This window comes from Pteropus medius, unplaced genomic scaffold, assembly GCF_902729225.1.
Source record: "Pteropus medius unplaced genomic scaffold, Ma_sr-lr_union100, whole genome shotgun sequence".
NCBI classification, from domain to species: Eukaryota; Metazoa; Chordata; class Mammalia; order Chiroptera; family Pteropodidae; genus Pteropus; species Pteropus medius.
The window spans coordinates 2839459-2861401 of NW_024355990.1; the positions used below are offsets into that span (position 1 = coordinate 2839459).

At 62.3% G+C, this 21943-nt stretch overlaps 2 protein-coding genes across 14 annotated transcripts in view; one reads left to right on the forward strand and one right to left on the reverse strand.

The window, feature by feature from the left end:
• DNAH17 (dynein axonemal heavy chain 17) overlaps positions 1-13123 on the forward strand; it is a 106213-nt gene extending 93090 nt beyond the window's left edge. For 8 of the 12 annotated variants that reach the window (XM_039859618.1, XM_039859622.1, XM_039859619.1 and 5 more), the window contains 8 exons: positions 515-642; positions 1398-1625; positions 4839-5030; positions 8427-8606; positions 8969-9151; positions 10127-10309; positions 10735-10878; positions 11309-11863. In XM_039859618.1, coding sequence (XP_039715552.1) covers positions 515-642; positions 1398-1625; positions 4839-5030; positions 8427-8606; positions 8969-9151; positions 10127-10309; positions 10735-10878; positions 11309-11629 — 1559 coding nt within the window. In that variant the 3' untranslated portion in view covers positions 11630-11863. Of the gene's footprint in view, positions 1-514; positions 643-1397; positions 1626-1988; positions 2072-4838; positions 5031-8426; positions 8607-8968; positions 9152-9664; positions 10310-10734; positions 10879-11308; positions 11864-12667 lie in introns of those variants that run through there. The other 4 variants (XM_039859625.1, XM_039859621.1, XM_039859624.1 and 1 more) reach the window with 4 other exon arrangements.
• PGS1 (phosphatidylglycerophosphate synthase 1) overlaps positions 12195-21943 on the reverse strand; it is a 33310-nt gene continuing 23561 nt past the window's right edge. For both annotated transcript variants that reach the window (XM_039859626.1, XM_039859627.1), the window contains exons 8-10: positions 20739-20887; positions 16612-16740; positions 12195-12760 (exon numbers count right to left, since the gene is read on the reverse strand). In XM_039859626.1, coding sequence (XP_039715560.1) covers positions 16621-16740; positions 20739-20887 — 269 coding nt within the window. In that variant the 3' untranslated portion in view covers positions 12195-12760; positions 16612-16620. The remainder of the gene's footprint in view (positions 12761-16611; positions 16741-20738; positions 20888-21943) is intronic.

Below are 21943 nucleotides of genomic sequence, written 5' to 3' on the forward strand. Positions count from 1 at the left end.
CGTGGCCAACGGGTAGGGCCAGCTGAGCGTCTGTGAGCTGGTGCGTGGGCAGCCACGGCGGAGTAAACCCACGCGGTGGAATAGTACCCGGCCATGCAAAGGGGTGAGCCCGGCACTGCCACCCCGTGGGCGAGCCGCGGAAACACCATGCCAGCAGGAAGAGCCAGACCCGAGGGCCCGCGGCACGTGACTCCATCTCTCTGACGGGTCTGGACTCAGTAACTCCACACAGGCAGAAAGCGGATGGGCGAGTGGCGGCCGGGGGCCAGGGGCGCGGAGCTACTGTTTAAGGGGTGCGGGCTTTCCCCCTGGGGTGACGGGAACGTTCTGGAACCAGGTAGGTGGTTGCACCGCTTTGTGACTGGATTAAGCATCTCCGAGTTGTATATTTAAGGTGGTTTTTAAAACGCTGAACTGGATGTTCTGCGGGGGAGGGAGTGCAAGCCCAGCTGTGGGTCGCAGGGCCGCAACCTCTGTCATTCAGTCACCCCCACACTCACTCTCTTTCCTTCAGGGAAAAAACTGGGATTCACCATCGACAATGGGAAACTCCATAACGTGTCCCTGGGACAGGGACAAGAGGTGGTGGCCGAGAACGCGCTGGACGTGGCTGCAGAGAACGGGCACTGGGTCATTCTGCAGGTACGGCGGTGCCGGCGCCTCCTGGCCGAGAAAGCCGGCCACGGGACTCGGGGGCCGCACGCCAAGTTCAGCTCTGTCCAGGGCAGCCGGGTGGCACGGGTGTCAGGGCTGTCGGGTGACAGCGTGGGTTCTTCAGAGGTGAGGAAGACCCCGGGCTGGACGCCAGAGAACCCCTGAGGGGGTACGATCTTAAACACTGAAACTGGCGACAAGAGCACCCCTCCCCCTCCCCAAGCCCACGGCCCGGAGGGGCCCTCTCCGCGTTTTGGGTGAATCCCAGCACAACCCCGTCCTGGGTCCTGCGGCCTCCCGCAGCCCGTCCTGGGCCTGGCTTGTCCCACAAGCACCTCCAGGCCACCCAGCTCCCGCAGACCCCGCGGTGTGGCCGACCTCAGTCCGCGGGCGTCACGTGACCCCATGTGGAGTCCTCAGCTTCGAGGCATTGCTTTTTGACTCGAGCCTCTCGGGAGGGGTGGGGACCGCGTCATCTCCCCCGCATGCTGGGCTGGCGGAGGGCGGAGGGCGGGAAGGACACACCGTGAGGCTGGGGTCTTGGATTAACTGAGCACAGAATCACCTCTGGGGCCACAGGTGCTTGGCTGAAACCATCCGCGTGCCCCGTAAAGGTGGACAGCGGGGTGCGGGGGCGGCTGCTGTCAGAAGAAGCCCGCCCGGGACGTGGCCGAGTGGCCTGTTCTCGTGGGCCCAGGGCAGGGGAGGGGCGCGTGGACACTAAGCCCTGGTTGTGGTCACAGAACATCCACCTGGTGGCCCGCTGGCTGAGCACCCTGGACAAGAAGGTGGAGCGGTACAGCACGGGCAGCCACGAGGACTACCGCGTGTTCATCAGCGCCGAGCCCGCCCCCAGCCCCGAGTCCCACATCATCCCCCAGGGCATCCTGGAAAACGCCATCAAAATCACCAACGAGCCACCCACGGGCATGTACGCCAACCTGCACAAGGCCCTGGACCTCTTCACCCAGGTGAGGCGGCTTCCCCTGCCCTGCATGCCAGCGCCAGGCCCCAGTCGGAGCAGCCCACAGGTGTGGGCCCGAGCTCCACGCTGGCTGTCTCCCATCCAGCCCCCCGCGCCCACCGCCACCACACGCACACGCACACACACACACACACACGCACGGACGGCGGCTACCCACACCGCGCGCGTGCGCCTTCCACCTGCACGCGCGCACCCACTTTCAGGCTGCCGGGTCAGCAAGCTCCTGGAAGGCTGCACAGATTGCTGTGGGAGCATCCATCACTCATGGCTTCATGAAACAAACGCGTGCTCGTAATCCGTTTCGTGACCTGCAAGTCGGCACTGGGAAACGAGGTCTGTTCTGCACTAGAACCTTCTGGGTGCTGCACACGCTTGGTCCCCAAATTGGAGCCTGAAGCCTTTGTGAGGAAAAAACCCTGTATTCTCCAGTGACAGCTAACCAAGGTCTATTTGCGGAGCGCATCGTGCCAAGAATGCATGACTTCTACATCTGGCATATTTAATGTATAAAACCATATACGAACCTGTCAGAGTCATCGACCAAGAATTTCCTACCAGCTTTCAAAGGACCCACCACGGTCAGGGTGAGGTCACAGAGAACCGGACGCAGGAAAATAGATGTGCGGCCACACACTCCTCCCTCCGAGCGAGAAATACTGTGTGCCCGGGACGTCATGGGCACCGGGGACAGCTAAGCCAGTGTCTGCTGGGAAGTGGGTGCCCAGGGCGGGCAGCCGAGGCCAGAGGGGCGGGGTGGGGCGGCCGGGCGCAGGGCCCGGGAGGGCTCCCCAGCGGCACGCTCGGGCCCCTCTGCGCACATTTGATAGGTGTCTGTCCCTCGTCTGGCTTTCTGGACGCTGGGCCTGCAGCCACGGCAAAGCACCTGGCCCAGAGGCACAGGAAGCGCTGAGCGGATGAGGAAGACACCGCTGAGCTTCTAGAAGTCTCCGTGTGTTCAGGAGGCACCGCCTGAGCAAAGGCTAATCAGGATCAGTACAGTCTCACACACCTGATTGAGAACGTGGGCTGAGTTTGCCTTTCCCTGCGAACGTGGAGAAGGGGCTTGCCAAGCACCCCCAGGGTCCCCACCCCTTACGGGCAGACTTCACGGGTGGGTTTTGAAGAGTGTGGGGTACCGTTTGTATGTAAACAACGAGGCACATCGGTAAATGGGAGGGGACGTCATTTCTCATTAAGCACGTCCTGAGGTGCCCTGGGTCGGGGGTATTTCATTAAGAAGCAAAGTCAGTCTCTTGACTTACTTCGGGTGACAGAACACTTTNGCCACAGGTGCTTGGCTGAAACCATCCGCGTGCCCCGTAAAGGTGGACAGCGGGGTGCGGGGGCGGCTGCTGTCAGAAGAAGCCCGCCCGGGACGTGGCCGAGTGGCCTGTTCTCGTGGGCCCAGGGCAGGGGAGGGGCGCGTGGACACTAAGCCCTGGTTGTGGTCACAGAACATCCACCTGGTGGCCCGCTGGCTGAGCACCCTGGACAAGAAGGTGGAGCGGTACAGCACGGGCAGCCACGAGGACTACCGCGTGTTCATCAGCGCCGAGCCCGCCCCCAGCCCCGAGTCCCACATCATCCCCCAGGGCATCCTGGAAAACGCCATCAAAATCACCAACGAGCCACCCACGGGCATGTACGCCAACCTGCACAAGGCCCTGGACCTCTTCACCCAGGTGAGGCGGCTTCCCCTGCCCTGCATGCCAGCGCCAGGCCCCAGTCGGAGCAGCCCTGGGGACCCAGGCCACATGGAGCCCCTGGGCCTGCAAGGCCAGGGTCAGACTCTGAGCTCCGAGGGTGCTCCACGCTGGTTGTCCCCCATCCACGCTTCCACGCACGTACAAGACACACACAATAATACACACACACACACACACGTGCACACACATGCATACACGCGCACACACGCACACACCTCAAACTGCAAAGTCAGCAAGCTCCTGGAAGGCTGCACAGATTGCTGTGGGAGCATCCATCACTCACGGCTTCATGAAAACAAACGCGTGCTCATAATCCGTTTCGTGACCTGCAAGTCGGCACTGGGAAACGAGGTCTGTTCTGCACTAGAACCTTCTGGGTGCTGCACACGCTTGGTCCCCAAATTGGAGCCTGAAGCCTTTGTGAGGAAAAAACCCTGTATTCTCCAGTGACAGCTAACCAAGGTCTATTTGCGGAGCGCATCGTGCCAAGAATGCATGACTTCTATATCTGGCTTATTTAATGTATAAAACCATATACGAACCTGTCAGAGTCATCGACCAAGAATTTCCTACCAGCTTTCAAAGGACCCACCACGGTCAGGGTGAGGTCACAGAGGAAAATAGATGTGCGGCCACACACTCCTCCCTCCGAGCGAGAAATACTGTGTGCCCGGGACGTCATGGGCACCGGGGACAGCTAAGCCAGTGTCTGCTGGGAAGTGGGTGCCCAGGGCGGGCAGCCGAGGCCAGAGGGGCGGGGTGGGGCGGCCGGGCGCAGGGCCCGGGAGGGCTCCCCAGCGGCACGCTCGGGCCCCTCTGCGCACATTTGATAGGTGTCTGTCCCTCGTCTGGCTTTCTGGACGCTGGGCCTGCAGCCACGGCAAAGCACCTGGCCCAGAGGCACAGGAAGCGCTGAGCGGATGAGGAAGACACCGCTGAGCTTCTAGAAGTCTCCGTGTGTTCAGGAGGCACCGCCTGAGCAAAGGCTAATCAGGATCAGTACAGTCTCACACACCTGATTGAGAACGTGGGCTGAGTTTGCCTTTCCCTGCGAACATGGAGAACGGGCTTGCCAAGCACCCCCAGGGTCCCCACCCCTTACGGGCAGACTTCACGGGTGGGTTTTGAAGAGTGTGGGGTACCGTTTGTATGTAAACAACGAGGCACATCGGTAAACGGGAGGGGACGTCATTTCTCATTAAGCACGTCCTGAGGTGCCCTGGGTCGGGGGTATTTCATTAAGAAGCAAAGTCAGTCTCTTGACTTGCAGTGACAGAACACTTCGGGTGACAGAACACTTTCCGTCCGTGTCCGGACAATGTTCCCTGAGGCCTTGCAGACGGGGAGAGAGGCGAGAGGCCAGCCTAGAGCAATCGAAGCCTTGACCCCTGACCCGCACCCCACCCCCAGGGAAGCTGCTGGCGGAGGGCACTCTGGCCCCCCGCTGGCAGCTCCCATGGGCCCGCCTGACCCGGAGCGTGCGCCCCCTGCAGGACACCCTGGAGATGTGCACCAAGGAGATCGAGTTCAAGTGCATCCTGTTCGCCCTTTGCTACTTCCACGCCGTGGTGGCCGAGAGGCGCAAGTTTGGGGCCCAGGGCTGGAATAGGTCGTACCCCTTCAACAACGGGGACCTCACCATCTCCATCAACGTGCTCTACAACTACCTGGAGGCCAACGCCAAGGTACGGGGCCGGACTCACTTCTCCTTCCTCTCTCCCTCCTTTCATCTGTTGGCTTATGGTTAAGAGACATTGAGTAGGTTTTACAGCCAAGGCAAATCCAAAGCCTAAGATTCATCTAGACCTCGCCAACCTCATTCAAAGATGAGCATCCAATCCCCGGCCACCACCTCCCACAGGTGCCAGCCGTCGGGCACCGTTTCTGCTTGTTATCTACACTTTGGGGATCTGCCTGTCCGGCACTCGAACAGCGGGGGGTCGCGGATGAGGCTGGCGCTTGGGCAGCGTCCGGAGACAGAGCCCAGGGCTAAAAGAACCTCCCTGGGAACACGGGAGCGCTTCCCGCCGCTCCTAGTGAACATTAAACGTGTCGTCAGATGCCGACAGCTGCAGAGGACTGAACGGAGAGCCAGCGAGCCCTCCTGGAGCGGGCCCCGGCCGCGAGGGTACAGGCAGACTCGGGGCGATGCAGGGGCTGGAGGCGTGAGCACAGGCATGGGCCCGAGCCCCGCGGTGAGTGGCACGGGCCCCCCGCGGGCAGCCCAGGGGCCTGTCTAGAGAGCCCTCAGTCCCGGCCACCCACCCGCCTCGCTGGGCCTTCTCGGGCCCTGGCTTACGTGAAGCCTGGTGCCGACACAACACTGCCCTGCGAGCCCACGGCCTTGGACTCCTCGCTCGTGCCCCGAAAGCGAGGATTCTGGCAGCCGGCACCTTCTTAAGCCGACAGAGGACCGGGAGCAAGTGCACGGTGCTCGTATTGTCCAGGAAGGCTCCTGAGACCCTGGGGGGTGGTCGCAGCTGAACTGGCGGTCAGAGCTTGCACCTCCCTCCCAGGCCGGGTGGCATAGTCACAAAGGGGCGCTGGTGGCCAGGGGCCCGAGTTTGGAGCCTGGCCCTGCTCCTCTGTCACTCAGAGACCTCCCCAAGCCTGGGGACAACACCCGGCCTTAACGATGTGGAGGTCAGCGAGGAAAGGTGGAGAGCACCCCTGTGGCTTAGGAGTGCTGGCCTCAGGCATCCCTCCTGTCTGCCACCCTCTGGTAAGAAGGTGGAGGCGCAGGCGGGAGCGGGGAGACCTCAGGCCAGGCAGGTGAGCACAGCCCTGCACGTCCACTCCCGGGCGCAACCGGGCCAGGGGCCAACTTCTGATGACCTGTGATGGCAAGTGCCGCCTTGGCCCTTGGCCTACAGAGCGGACAACCCGGCCTAGGCAGCCACGACGGAGCCACCAGCACAGACCGTGGGGTAGACGGCCCCCCAGGACCGTCTCCCGAGCCGGAGCCTGGGGTGTTGCTGGCCATTCCCTGGCACACCGGCCGGCCCTGGAGAAGGCCGAGGGCAGCATGGGCGGAGTCCCACGGGGTGTGTCCCTCGCCCCCACGCGGTGCCCCCCTAGTCCTTTTCAGGGGAAGGGAAGGGCCGGCCACATTTGCCGTGGGCCGGCAGGGTGCTGGTGGTCACTCCACCCAAAACAGGGTCTGCGCTGGCTGCTGGCAGCACATGTCCCAGATGCAAGGGCCTGCGGGAATCCCTCGGAGGTCTCTCGGGATTTGTCGGGAGAAACAAACTTGCTAGGGCTTTTCAAGGACGTTTGGTTAGACACCCCCAACCCCGTCACACACGCAGATTCCAGGGAACCAGAGAAAGGGGGTGCGGAGGACACACCCAGGGCCAGGCCTTGGGGTCAGGTTCCTGCAGTCACCTCCAGGAGGCCACCTTAGGTAAGGATGTCGATGTCGTCACTGCCCATGTCCCTGTCCCCAGGCCCTCTGTCCTGACTCGGGAAGCAGATGAGCGCTTACTACACACACAGACCCACTCAGACCCTTTCCGGGAAAGGCCCGGTGACGTTTCTGACTGGCACGCGGGGATTCCATCCACAGGTGTGGGAACACCGATGGCATCCGTCCGTGGGGCTGTGTGCACTGCTCCCACCCCAAGGGGAAGGGCGGTCCCCAGGAGGCACCCGGTGGGGACCTGAGAGGTGGGGTGGGGTGGGCTCGCCCTGCCCTGCAGGAGAAACAACGCATCCCCAAAAACAGTACAATGCCGAAACAGCAGTTCAGCACGTACCCAAGATAACTGGCCGCCACAAAACGATAATTTAGAAAATATTAACATTCTCAGTCAAAACCCAATCGGACAGCTGACGAGTCAACGAGTTCTTGCTCAACGAGCGAGCTGTCCTTTGCCAGCACTTGGTGACTAGCTGCTTGAGGCACTGGGAGTTCTGTGACCTAACTGTCCACCTCGCCCTGAGGGGGCCACGGTCACACGCAAGCAAAGGAGGTGGTGGCCGAGCGCATGCGGTGAGGCCTCAGGCCTGCGCTGCCCAGTGCCGCCGCCCGCCCCCAGCCACAACGACCGCATCCAACCGGGGGTCTAACCGGCGCTGGAATTCCACAGCTAGGTGCCAAAAAACCCCAGAATGTAAAATGCTTTATTAAGAATCTTTACGCTGATGCCTTTGGAATGAACTTTTCACTTCGCTTATGCGGCTACTAGAAAATTTGAAATGACACGTGGCTATCCTTCGTGGCTCCCGTGACATGTCTGTGGGACAGCGCTGTGCAGGAGGAGCCGCTCCGTGCGAGGGGCGTGGAAGCGGGAGGGACGAGTGCCTGGCCTTGCAGGGGAGGCCCAGCCTCGGAGGAGCCGGCCTCGGAGGACAAGCCATCGGGGCAGTGGTGGCTGGGAGGAGCGGGCATGCCAGCCCGGCACGTGTGACCCCGGGAGGAAGAAAGAGCAGTCGGAGTGGCTGAGCGTGGGACGAGCTCGAGACACGGCAGCAGACGAACTGGCAAGTTAGCTCGCTGGGCCTGCCGGTGGGCCCCGGACGGCCAGGCCGAGTTCGCTCTTTGCTCCCTGAGCCCCAGGAGCCCAAGGTCTGGCCGGGCGAGCTACCTGCCTGCGGCGGAGCTGGGGCGGAGGGCTGCGCAAGGGGACACGGACCCAGCGTGCTGTCTGTGGGGTCAGAAGGAAGACCCACGTGACGATCTGCCTGACTGGTACCAAGAGTCGAAACCCAGTCCATGTAGAATTCAGCTGCTTTTGTTGAAAGTGGGCAGTGGAGGGAAAGTCACAGATGGCTTCACGTCTCCGAGCGTGACAGCAAAGGGAGGAACAGGCAGAGGGGGCAACTTGGGGCTGGAGAGGGGACCTGTGGAGTTTGGGGTACCGGCAGAGGGCTCTGGCGAAGTCACAAAGTGCAGAGAGAAGGCTGCGGGCAGAGGGCCCGGGGCTGTCCCCTGCCACCCGAGTCAGGCTCCCCCGCCGAGGAACGGCGGTGGGGTGCAGGGAGGGGGTGACTGGAGGCAGCTGCTGTGGAGGGGCTGGTGCCCGCCGCCAGTACAGACAGGGGCAGGGCGCACTGACCCTCACTGCCTCTGCCCTCTGAAGGTGCCTTGGGATGATCTCCGCTACCTTTTTGGTGAAATCATGTACGGCGGCCACATCACGGATGACTGGGACCGCCGGCTCTGCAGGACGTACCTGGTGGAGTACATCAGGGCAGAGATGCTGGAGGGAGAGATCCAGCTGGCCCCGGGGTTCCAGATCCCCCCCAACCTAGATTACAAGGTGAAAAGAACTGCCTCTCAGGGACGGCCGTCAAGGAAACATGAGCTCGCTCTGTGACACAGTGGTCACAAAGGTTAATGACGCCGTGGCCCGGCTCCCTCGTGAGAGCCTCGAGTCGCAAATGGAACATCGATAATTGAGCAAGAAGCCGAGGAACCCAAATCAGAGGGTCTGAAAGGCAGCCTCTGGGGAGGGGGGACAGAGTCGTCCTTTGAGTAGCTGGGGAGCAAAGGGGGCAGGCCCAGGGCATGGTCGGGGGGCCAGGGGGCCCATGCAGGGGGAGAGACGCGGGCGGAGGTTCTGGTGAGAGCGTCCCCGTGGGCACAGCTCTGCCCATGGCCTGACCAGCCACCCTTGACCAGGGCTACCACGAGTACATCGACGAGAACCTGCCCCCCGAGAGTCCCTACCTGTACGGCCTGCACCCCAATGCAGAGATTGGCTTTTTGACGGTCACCTCGGAGAAGCTGTTCCGCACGGTCCTGGAGATGCAGCCCAAAGAGAGCGACTCGGGAGCGGGAGCCGGAGTGTCCCGCGAGGAGAAGGCAGGGCTCGTCCCCCCCCCGCCCACCCACCCAGCCTGGGCCAGCGGGAGGGCAGGGCCTAGGACCCAGGGTCGCAGAGCGCACCTCGAAACCTGTCAGCGGCCACACTCGCGCCCCACCTCCAGGGCGGGGTCCTCAGGGAGTGCGGGCGGCCTCCGGCTCCGCCCGCCGAGCACCCGCGGGCTGCCCTTCGAGCACTGGGCCGGTGGCCGGAAGTCCTGGGAGAGCAGCAGGCATGGCCCCCCCAGGATGCTCTGGCCCCGTGGGGACTGTTCCTCCAGAGCTCGGATGGTGGCCGTGGGCAGTCCTGCTGACACTCAAAGCGGCCTCCGGAAAGGTGAAGAGCATTTAAAAAGTCCTCACCTGTCTGGGTGACCTCTGCCACCTCAGGAGGCACTGGCACCTTTGCACTTGGTAAATCTACTCTGGACAAGTTCTGTGAAAAATTAGCTAAGTGTTAGGCTTCGCGGTAAAGAGGCCAAATTCGTAATTGAAGACCCTCGGGGCTCTTAGGCCTGTGAACTTTTCTTGGTCTAATGACTGAGAACAGAAGTTTACTGCTGGGCCGGCAGTGCGCTGACCACGTGCGGGCCCCTCTGTGAGACAGTCCCTACGGGCAGTCCACGTGGAGGACGAAGTCAGAATCCCACCACCATCGGGTGAGCTGACTGGGGGATGGAAGCCGCATTCAGGGACATCTGAAGGTACCAGGCTAGGGTGGCCTGATGTTCCCCTGGCCACGGCCATACGGCCTTGACAATGGGACCAGAACACTCAAACAGAGCCTCTTGGCCAAGGCTCCCTTCCCCTCGTCAGACGTGTGGCCGCGGCAGCACGACCCCGTCTTCCGGGCACCTCTACTCGTCTTTGCTCCCAGATTCGGGCTGTAAATGCCCGGGGTGGGGTCCCTGGCACCGAGGGGCAGGCTGGTGGGTGCAGGTGCAGTGACGGGGCTGGCTGGGGACTGACTTCCAGGTGAAGGCCGTGCTGGATGAGGTCCTCGAGAAGATCCCAGAGACATTCAACATGGCCGAGATCATGGCCAAGGCGGCCGAAAAGACCCCCTACGTGGTGGTCGCCTTCCAAGAATGTGAACGCATGAACATCCTAACCAACGAAATGCGCCGTTCGCTCAAGGAGTTGAACTTGGGGCTGAAGGTAAGAAAAACAGGGGTGAGCTGGGCCCCGGGAATGCGGCTCGGGACGCAGGCTGGCCGCTGCGGACTGGCGCACTACCTCATCTGCAAAACCAACCAGCCACCCAGCCCACCGGGTGCCCTGGCCCTCAGCATTGCACGCCACTGCCCCCGCTTCCGCCCCCGGGCCGGGGTCGTGGGTGCTCCAGGACAGGAGAGGGAGGCCACCCAGACCGTTCCTTGCAGGAGGTGCTGGCGTGGCCACCTCAGGCATCTGCAGAGGCCCCACGCTGTGTCGGACTGCACTTCCACGAGAGCTCACGGGCAGGCGGGTGGGTGCTCCGCCACCTTGCTGAGATCAGGGCAGACAGGGCCCGTGACTGACCAGGTCTGCATCCGTGCCGCATGGCACAGCCTGGCCCCCAAGCACCCGTCTATGTCCCTCAGGGGGAACTGACCATCACGACTGACATGGAAGACCTCTCCACGGCTCTGTTCTATGACACCGTGCCCGACACGTGGGTGGCCCGGGCCTACCCCTCCATGATGGGCCTGGCGGCCTGGTACGCCGACCTGCTGCTCCGCATCAGGGTAAGGACAGCCCAGGGCTCAGCGTGCCCCACCCCCAGAGCCTGCAGGAACATGGCCCCGAGTCCCCCCCGCCAGAGGCCTGGAGGCCCCCGCTGGCCTGGCCTTTGTCAGAGCAGGGCTGGAAGTGACAACACAGGCACTTCCTCCTAAAGGAAGAACACGGCAGCTTCCAGCCACAGGGCGAGCTGTCCCCAGAGCCCAGGCGCTCAAGCGACACCATCAGCGGGCCACCTGCCACAGGCGGAAGCCTCTTCTGAGCTCCCACACTCTCCTCAAACGCTCAGCCACCCCTCCTCGGCCCTTCCCCTCCCGTCCCCTCACTTAAAATGGAGGCAGCCCGGTAGCCAGGCCTCAGCCGCCTGCGAGGTGGGCCGCACTCTGCGGGGGGCACACAGGGTCCCCGCGTGACCCCACTCGTGTGTCCTTCCAGGAGCTGGAGGCCTGGACGACCGACTTCGCCCTCCCCACCACCGTGTGGCTGGCCGGCTTTTTCAACCCCCAGTCCTTCCTCACGGCCATCATGCAGTCCATGGCCAGGAAGAACGAATGGCCGCTAGACAAGATGTGTCTGTCCGTGGAAGTGACCAAGAAGACCCGGGAGGACATGACTGCGCCCCCGCGAGAGGGCTCCTACGTGTACGGGCTCTTCATGGAAGGTCAGAGGGCGCTGGGCCACAGAAACTTCCAGAACTGTCCTGCTCCGCTGGAGGAGAGACTAGCTCTTGGCGGGAACAGGCCGTGCATGCCGTGAGGGGCCAGGCGGCCACGTGGGCTCGCAGTGGGCAGCTGACTGGAGACGGGTGACAGGGTTCTGAGCGTCTACTCAGCCAGAGGTCTGGAGGAGGCGGAAGCACGGCCTGGCCCTGCTTGGCTGAAGTGGCCGGCTCACCCCCAGACGTGGGTTCCACTGTTCCGTGGTGACAAGGGAGTCGGCCCTCCCAAGCCCTGGGCAGGGAGCCCAGCAGAGATGTGCACTAGTGAGCGAGGCCAGAGCTCCTGTCGGAGCTGCTGCCTGCCACCCCGGGCACAGGCTGCAGGGGAGGGCGGTGCCTGCCCACCTTCTCTGCACCCGATGCCAGGCTGTCCGAGGGGCCAGGAGCGAGCAGCTGGGGGCAGAGGCCCGTATGCCGACCCCTATCCCGCACCAGGGAAGGCATTTCCTTAGCCCACTGAGCTGAGTGCCAGCCACTCACCACAGACCTCTGTCCTACTCAGCAAGCAACATCACTCCTTATTGGGGGGGGGGGCTGTGTGTCAGGGCTTGGCCAGCGAAAGCTCGGGGCCCCCCAGTTCCCACATCACCAAAGACAAGCACAGCAGCAGCCATCCCCATGTTTATTTTGAAATTAGACAGGAAACATAAACGTCATTAAATAGGGTGAGTAGAAACAAGAGCAGCCCAGTTAGAGCAGACAGCAGTCGCACGTGCGTGAGGACGCGGAGTCACACTGCGCGTGTGCACACAGGCCCCGCCTCCTGCTACTTAGCGGAGTCATAAAGTGGAGTGAGCTAGGAAGGCTGGCGGATGGCGCTGAAACCCCACGAATGTAACATGGAGCCGGCGGGCCGCGGCACACGGCAGCGCCTCATTACCGCCCGGTCCCCGTGTGCGAGTCCATGGTCAGCATCCCTGTGCCAGTCCAGCCCCGGCACCTGGCCTGAGCTCTCCGGGGGCGGAGCCGAGCCGGCGGTCTCGGGCACCAACCTGTCTCTGCAGAGGTGGGGATCGAGGCCGGGCTCCTGTCGCTTCCGGCCCGTGCCCGCCCTCACTGCGGCACTGTCCCTGCAGGAGCTCGCTGGGACACCCAGACCGGGGTCATCGCCGAAGCGCGGCTGAAGGAGCTGACGCCAGCCATGCCCGTCATCTTCGTCAAGGCCATCCCTGTGGACCGCATGGAGACCAAGAACATGTATGAGTGTCCTGTGTACAAAACGCGCATCCGCGGCCCCACCTACGTCTGGACCTTCAACTTGAAGACCAAGGAGAAGGCGGCGAAGTGGGTCCTGGCGGCCGTGGCGCTGCTCCTGCAGGTCTAGAGTTCCCTGGCCCTGACCCCAGCCCCACGCAGCTGCAGACACAGTCAGGAGCCTGCCCGCGGGGAGTGCTGACCCTCACAGGAACTGGGGGCTGCCGCCACCCCCTGAATAATCAAGGCACATCGTAACCGTGTGCGTCCAGACTAGCCGGGGGGGTGGGGGCAGCGTGCAAGCAGGGGCTCGGGCTGGATTAAAGTGATGAAGTTACTGAGTTGTGCCATCTGATTCACTTGAGTCGCCCTTCAGCTTGGCTCCTGATGGCCACCAGGGGCCTGCCACAGGCTTGGGGACGAGGGCCCGATTCCCAGCAGCTGAGGCAAGTGTCCCAGGAACAACCCCAAATCCTTACCTCCCGCAGGCAGCATGCAGGGTTAGGGAGCGGCGATCCCACCCTTTGGCCAACAAGCCACTGAGGGGACAGGGCACTCTGGACAGGAGCTGCCACCTCCACGCAGTCCCCTAAAGCATCACCCCTTCTCTCGAGGACAGAGAACCGTGCTCGATTCTGGAAGCGCTCCCCACAAAGTGCTCCAGAGGCGCCGTCTCCATGTGGCCATAGTGCCTCCCCATCAACCGCCCACTTCCTGAAATTGCTGAGGACACGGCACATGACCATGGATTTGGGGACCAGCGTAGATGTGTGCGTGTTGGGAGGCCACAGGCTTCCACAAAGGACTGCCCGGGCCATGAGCCCGTTTCCTGGGGCGGCACTGCCGCCTGCCTCCAGCAGCCTAATTCGCCACGTGGGGCTGGCAGGGGGGCCGGGCCCTGTGGCAGTGCAGGAAACCGATTCCAAACCAGCGGTCTGCGACGCGGGGACGAGCGCTGCAGCAGGCTCGGGGAAGCCTAGCACCCTGTCCCCTGGGCAAGTCCCTCGGCCTGTCTGCTTCAGGCCTCTGAACCTGTGCAGGGGGACAGGACTTAGGAAAACAATCGTGCCCAACAGGACACGATTCACAAGCGTGCACAGCCTACTGCACGACGTGGCCAGCGGGGAGGGGCCCTGCTCGTCCCTCCTCACTCCGTGGGCTCCTGCCCCGAGGGCAGAGGTGGCTGCTGTGGTGCTGATGCCAAGGCCACCCGGGCCTGGTCTGACGGGTAACGAGGGGGTTTCTATCTGCCACCAGAGTGAGACCAGCGAGCCCCAGGCCACAATGACACAGGACATCTTAGCATCTGAGGCTGGCCCAGGTATTGGGATGCAGGCAAGAGGAGGAGCCGGGCTGGGAAACGGCGGGCACAGACTCCAGAGGGGCCCATGGGCTGGCCCCCTGGATGCTAACGCCGAGGCAAGGCAGCCCCGAGGGACACCAAGCTGTGCTCTGAGTCTCCCCTCGATCCTATAGTTTTGTGAAAACTTTTTTTCTGAGAATTCTCACCCAAACCATGGGTGAAGAAAAGGACCTGGAAGCCCTAATTCTGAGGCTAAGTCGCAGCAAGCCTGGGACCCGGCAGGGCTGAGAGGGGGAAGGAGGACAAAGGTCCCTCGCCCCTGCTCCCTGTGCCCATCGGGCTGCAGCCAGGAAGGCAGGAGTCTGGCCGCCCGGCAACCACCTATGCTGGCCAGAAGGGGTCACTGCAGCCCTTCGTGTCCAGGCCCGAGGGACAGGAGCGTCACTCCTGGCAAGGGAGGAGATAAAACAACCAGTGGCCACCAGGCAACTCATTTCCGATCCCCGGCGATAACCGCAAAATGGAAAGCTTTCCAGTTCTGCCATCGGAGCCTGAACCGGTCACTTATTCGGCAGCACACGCTGTGGGTGGGTGACGGAACCGCCTCCGGACTTTCCAAGAGACGGCTCAGCTCGGGGCTGCAGTCCAGCACGGGGAAACAGCGACGGGCACGGCCGGCTGCGCACGTGGAGGTGCGGGGAGGCCGGGCACCACTGCGCACCTGCCCTCGGCCAGGCGGAGAAGGGCTGGGGGGGGCGGGGGTTTGGGGGCGTGTCTCGCAGATAATCGGCAGAGATAGAGAGAGCGGGCGGGACAGCTCAGCCAGGCTGGGGGAGTGTTTACTCTGGTCCCACAGAACCTGCAGGAATGCGAGTGTGTTTGCCGGGAGCCTCTCTCCAAACAGAAACCCAGTGCCCTGGCACATTCTTTTGGCTTCTCCGGTCTGACTGTCCCACAGGACAATTTAATAACTAGTTAGAAGGCAAACAGTGTTACGGGGGCAGCGCGGCCCTGGCCACACTCCGCTGACCCCTGCAGGCTGCGTGTCGGCGGCAGGGGTGGCGAGCGGGACTGCGGATGCTCTTGGCGCCGGAGCTGCCCCAGCGGCCCCATGCACACGGCAAGCCCCTGGGGGCCAGGCCAGCCGCAGCCTTCAAGGACCCTGAAGGTGACTGTCAGAGCCACCAGCCCATGCGAGAGAGAAGGGTAAAGCTGCTTCCAGAGGCCACGTGCAGGGGTGGCCCTAACCTCACTCCCCAGAGGCCAGGCTGCCACGCCCTGGCCGAGCCCTCTCCTGGAAGGGCTTTTTTCTCTGTGCAAGGTTCAGGCTGCCAACGCAGACATGGGGCAGTGGTTTTATAAATACCAGCGACGCGTTTTAAAGATGCCCTGCTGTGAGGTGACACAAAAAGCTTTGAGAAGATCCAATAAAAATGAGGTTAATTCTTCAACAGATAAAACTGCAAGGGAAAAAAAAACCAGAGACCCCTATGGATTAAATGAGTCTCAGGTGACATGTCACCAATCACCAGGTGTGGAACTTAGAGGGACCTCTAGTCAAACGCATCAAAAAATTAGAAGAAAATAAAAAATACTAGACAATTGGAGTTGTGAACAGGGTTCTGGGTATTTGAGGACAATGAGCCGTTCTTGCTAACGTCTGAATCAGGTGTGATGCTGGTATAATGTTTGGCGTTTTTTGTGGGCTTTTTTTAAGAGTATGTTTTAGGGGCCCCAAGGGAACCCACACTGCAAACGAGGAGTCTGACACTGAAAGATGCGCCCCTCCCCACAACCATCCCCATCCCCCACCCCGTGAGGGCTGGACAGCCCCGCCGGAGAACCCCGGGAGACTGACCCCGTCTGGGGCCCTCTGTGGGTGAGGTCAGTGTCTGAGGGGATCTGGAACACAGACAGCCACTCGGGAGAGGCACCCCGTCTAACGGCAGCCGCACCCCCTGGCGTCCGGACAGTGAGGGACGTTCAGGCTGCGCCTACTCGCGGGGCAGAGAGGCAGCCTCTGGTGCCAGTGGCGGGCTCCCCGTGGGTGGGCAGAGGCATCCCGCACGGAGAACGGGGCACCTCCGTAAGGGCACCTCCCAGAAATGTCGGGGTGGAGGCCCCGCCCCAGCGTCTGGGCCACACTCCCCCACCCCGGCGAGCCGCCGGCCCGGGCAGCAAGCCAGAACCCTCCCGACCACTGCTGCCGCCAAGCCACGTGCACAGCCCCGGGGGCATACAGACTCTGCCTCTGTGTCCCCACGGCCACTGGGCCCTTGCCCCAGGGCCAGTGGGGCAGACGGGCACTCCATGACACGGAGCCCAGCACGGCGGCCCGGGACTTGTGGAGAGGGCACGTGACGAAAGGTGAAAGGGCTGCCCAGTTTAGCATCAGGCTTCAGACACTTCGATGATAAGTGTCCCCGACCCGAGAGAGACAGCACTCCTAAGTGACCCACGGATGGGCAAGAGCCTGGGCACTCCTGCTGGGGAACCGCACGGGGTGGGCACTAAAGGTGGCACCTGTCGTCCTCAGAAGAAGTTCTTAATCAGCGGAGTCACCAGCTTCACCCACAGCTTCACCTGCCGACTCGGCTGCTCGAAGGTGGCGGCGGACACGGCACCTGACCTCAGGTAGAGCTGCTCCTGCTCCTGAGGGAGAGGGACGACAGGAGTCAGGGTGGCCGCCAGACAGCGGTGCCGGGCGGGAGGCCAGGCCGCACACGCCGCCCTGCTAGAACATTCCCTCGGAAAGCCAGGATGCCCGTGGTCCTCAACTTTTAAGACCCAGACGCGCATGGAACAGGCGACTGAGAGCTGAAGAAACGTCTGCCCTCGCTAAGTGAGGTCCTGCACATTAGTCATTACTTTTAAACAAGAAGTCTTTCTTCTCTCAAATCGGCACACCGCTGGTGGCACACCAGCCATCTCTGCGGGGGGCAAGCTGGCAACAGGTCTCCGAAGCCTCAAGCTCAACTTGCAAGAGTTTATTTCAAGAAAATAACCATGCTTTCAGATTTCTGACACTGATATTAATCATAGCGACATTTATACCAGGGAAAAACTGGAAACCACCTAAATGTCCCACAGCTAATGAAACAGAATAAACCCACATGACGAGCCGACACTCACCACGAGTTGAGCGTTCTAGAAAAGCGTTTGTTAATAACGTGGGAAAGTGCACAACATGTTAAACTGAAGACGAAGACGTGAGACTCTACCGCTGACCCCGGCTCCACCAGAAAGCGAGCGAGCCACGCCTGTCCGCACGCGCGCAGAATGACACGGGGTGAGATGATCTCGGGGCTCAGCTCTGGATGCACGGCCGAGGTTCTGCTCACTTTCTTAACGCTTACGATGGACGTTTATTACGTTCATATTCAAAAACGAGTTAAGAAACGCTGACTAAGCCCTGTCATAAACTGCGTCTGGAATCGCTGCAGGAGAAACCATCCCTCGTAAACGTGTCCTCCCCACGCTGCTCCCTTTCGTCAGGGACGGCCGTCTCTGGGCCCTCTGTCCCCTTAGCTACAAAATCCCGACCACCCCACACCACCATGAGGACGCAGCGGCAATGGCTACGGAAACGCTCTGTCCACTGCAGGACCAGCAGCGCCAGGGCGAACACTGGATGGAGCTCCCCGCGGGCTCGCCGGACCCAGTGGGAGGGGATGGAGGACACCGCGCCCGCCGGGGCATTGCAGAGCGGTCCCCAGCCTCTCCTGGCGCGTGTCTCCTGCCCCCCCTGCCTGTTTCTGGTGCTGGCTCCATGGCCGGGAACCCCGCGCCCTGGGGCCTGGGCCAGGCGGCGCTCCCGATCCAGGGGACTGTCCTGTTCCACTCTGACCCACTGGACTCCCAGCTGCTGCTGCAAGGGACCCAGTCCCTGGCCAGTGTGCCTGACGGAGGAGCCAGCCTCGGTCTCAAGGGGCTGGTTTGCCCAAGTCTCCACAGACTGGCTCCAGCTCTATGTTTTCACATGAATACGCAGCCAAGATTTCAATTAAATTACCAGAAACACTTAAGTTTCCTCCCAGACTCCACAACAGGCATGGAGGAGGAAGTCAGCTGACGGGGGTCACAATGCTGTTCGAGGGAGTCTTTCTGGGGTCACAAGTGGTAAACCGTGTTCTCTGAACAAAACCAGGAAGCGTTCAGTTTCATTGTCTGTGCTAAGTGGAGGGAGGGGCTTCAGGTTCTGACAAAAATATCTCCCGTTCCCGGTCCCACGAGGCCCGCATGGGGCCCTTCCCCGCATCCCAAGGAGGGCTCCAGGGCGGCTTCTGGGAGCAGGCGCCTGGGCACCGGGGTTCCCGGGACTTTCTGGGCTGTGGGGAGGTTGTGAGGGGGGCCGTCCCAGGATCGGGCCCCACACGGCACCCTCTAGAGGTGGGGCTACACTCCCAGTATGTCAGCACACTGGAGGAACTCTCTAGAACTCTGTGCATCTCAAAGGCACGGAAGTCAAAATGCCTCTAAGGAACGGGGCGGCGGGGTGGGGGTGGGGGGACTGCAGCTTGCAGTGGGCAGGAGCTGCCACTCTCCCACACCAAGAGCCCCTGGGATTCAGGTTTGGGAAGAAAGAGAAAACATCTCAAGTATGTCATTTGGGAAAGCAGCTCCTAACCACAACCCGCCAAGCTTTTCTCAATACCAGGATGTGGGTTCAGTCCCCTTACTACAGAGGTGGAGGAGAGCGGCCAGCACCAGGGCCCTGGGCGCAGGCCTGGGGGACCTGCTCCCCACAGTCAGCCCAGGTCCACGGAGACCTTGCCCTGTCCAGGCCAAGTTCGCACCAAGGACTGCCCTGACGGGGGCAGAGCCTCAGAGACGAGGCGTCTGGAGACCCAGCTCTCTGCGACGAGGCGGCAGGCCAGGAGACGAAGCTGCAGGCCCGCACCCGGCACACCAGTCTGGCTGCGAGGCCAGCGTCCCCTGCAGGGACCTCGGCTGCGGGGGCTCCCTCAGTCATTTGCTGGAAGCCTGGCTTTAGCCAGAAACCTGCTGAGCGGATCAGATTCGACCGCTGGCCACCCAGAGCATGACCGCTGCCACTTCCTCTCGCCCCTGGTCATGAAGCCCTTCCCGGCACCAAGGCCCCACTCAGTCAGACGACATTCCCAGATCGCAGGAGGCAGATCCCAGGGACAAGGCCGTGACCATTTCCTCCTCCGTCAACAAAGGCTCCAATGATTTCGCAACAAGAATTCCCGACCGCTGGAGAAGAAAAGCTCCAGCCACCGGCCGAGGCCTCAAGGCCTGGCCTGCAGCGGGGTTATCTGTATTCCCGTGACTCGGGGGGAAGCTGCGACCGTCCATGGATGAGCTTGGTTGTAAGTGTCTCCTAGCGTCCAGACACGGGTACTGTGCTCACGTTCTTGAAAGTCCACGGCTGCCGTGACAGACCTTCACACGAGAGCTCTACGAAAGTCCAGCAGCTCTGTTTCTCGCTACGCTCGGCAGGGTGAGCCTGGCCAGCAAGCAGGGAGGGCCGAGACCGGGCAGGCCCCTCGGGAAGCAAGCCACCGCTGCATTCCTCCCCTGCTTCTCCGGACCTGACGGTGGTCGCCAGCCACCCAGCAGCATGGGGCTCAGGGTCCCTGACCCCGTGACCCTCCGGCCCGAGCTCGGAATAAGGCCACTCTCCCAACTTCCAAACGCCCGAGCGCAGACCCAGTCGCACGCTCTGGAAAGTCTCTTCCAGGGGGCCGGAGAGGAGGGTCCTCGGAGGGCCACCTGCGCTCGGTCGCCACACACCAACGGGCGAGCCAGCCAGAGCGACAGGTCTCCCCTCAGGCCCCTGCCACTGCCGGCGGGAAGGATGCCGCCTCTCCCTCACGGCCGCACCAAAGCAGCCTCACCACCACGACAAGCATGAAAAACCATGCGACTCTAAGACACCCGCACTTCCCAAGGATGACGGACCCTGACTTGCCCACGCTCCGTGCCCAGACGTGGGTAGGAGGCAGAGGCAGCCCATGCACACGCCCGGCCTCCAGACCCTGCTCCTGGCCTGGCACGTCCAGGCCTGCTCTCCACCGCCTCCAGCATATTCAATCCCAAACCAGCCCAAGCCAGATCAGCACCCAGTGAAAGGACTCTGGAACAAAATAAACAGAACCCAGATCATCAGTGCAGAAGGACTGCCAGTCAAGGGCACAGAAGCCTGTGCGTGGACGTCAAGCCTCTGGGACCACTTGGTCCCTGGGGCCACCCTCTGCACTGGCACTCCGGTCCCTGAGGGCTGGCCTCCCTTTCCAGCTCCTGTCTCTCCTCACAGACACTGCTCCCCGCGTGCGCCTCTGCCCGGGGGCCCAGCTGCCCGCCAGGGATCCGCATTCTGGGAAGAGGCTGGGAGCTGCCATGTTCCTGTCCCCGTGAGAACACACTGTTCCCCTCTCGCAGGAAGCGGCCCTCGGGAGGAAGCGGCCACACTGGCCGGAGGCGGCTCAGCGGGCAGAGGGCATGAGGCTGCAACGGGCAGCCCGCAGCAGGCTCCTCTCGGCACCGGTCACTCTCGCCGCCTGCAGGCGGGCGCAGACTCCAGCTCTTTCTCGCTCTGCTCTCAGTCCCCGGAGGGCCATGGCTCTCAGGGAACCAGGGACACGGGGGGCTGAGCACCCGGGCACACCCCACTCGCCCAGACCGACCTGGTGAAGCTGCTGCTGCAGGGCCCGGTTCTCCGTCACGATGGCGATCTGGGCCTCCAGGTCCCGGTGGACTGACCTGTACCCAAAATTAGGAGAGCCAATCAACGTGAGACAGGGCAGGCTGCTCCCGGCCAGGTACAGCCAGAGGCCTGCAGGGAAAAGGAGACGTGCAGACAGGAAGTGAGCACAGCATCTGCGAAGCCACTCCACACCCCAGTCCAACCCAAGGGAGATGCAGCCCGCCCGGGGCACTGGGGGCCACAGGCGCAGCAAGCCGGGGGAGCAGGCCGACCCGGGCCCTGCACCCCTCCGCGGCCCCAGGTGCTGCCACGGTCTGCGGGCAGCTCACGGGGATGGCTCCTTGTTCTTGCTGCGGGCCCTCTTCTCGAGCACGACAGGAAATGGGTCCTTAAAGAGGACGCGGTGATGCCCGTGCTTAGGCTCTGCCCCCCCCATGCCAAACGGCCTCCACCCACCCTGCCACCCCAGAGCTCAGGGCCTCTAATCCCTGCTCCCCAAAATGCCTCGGCCACAGCCTGGCCACTGGAGCTCAGCCCACTTGGCTGGTGGCTCCATCGTCCTTCTATGAGCACCAAGGGGAAGAAGCCACCGCCATGCTAAAACGGGGGGCTGGGAACAGCAGATGTGGGCTGTCATATGGGAGTGACAAAGGCACTTGCCAAAAACAGGTTATTGCATTCTCTGTCTACCGGAGGACAAGCCGTGCCCTTCCTACTGAGGGACACACTCTCCCTACTGCAGGTTCTAACGTGCCACAAAGGACTGGGAGCCCAGAAGGCGCTGAAGTAAGCAACTGCCAGGGGTTCGGGGACTCCTAGGCCGGACAATGTCCACTAGAGACCAAGGGAGGGATGATGTGTGAGGCCCTGCGAGTCTGCCCCGCCCCAGAGAACACGGCTCCCCTTTCTGCTGCAAAACGAACCGGCTGATGTCACACTCAGAGACAAGGCAGAGCACAGCACGAGCAGCCATGTGGTCGTGGTTCCTGTGCATCTCCTTGCCCTAGACACCTGCCACCTCTACAACACCATGGTGACATCTCTGTAACGAAGGTCACGGATTCTCGCAGAACCTAAAGCGTCGCACAGCACAGTACGGGCAGGCCCTCTGCTCTGCACCCTGTGGCCCCCACCCCGTCGCCTCTCCAGAGTTGCAGCGCTGGCCCGCACGGTCCAGTTCCTTTG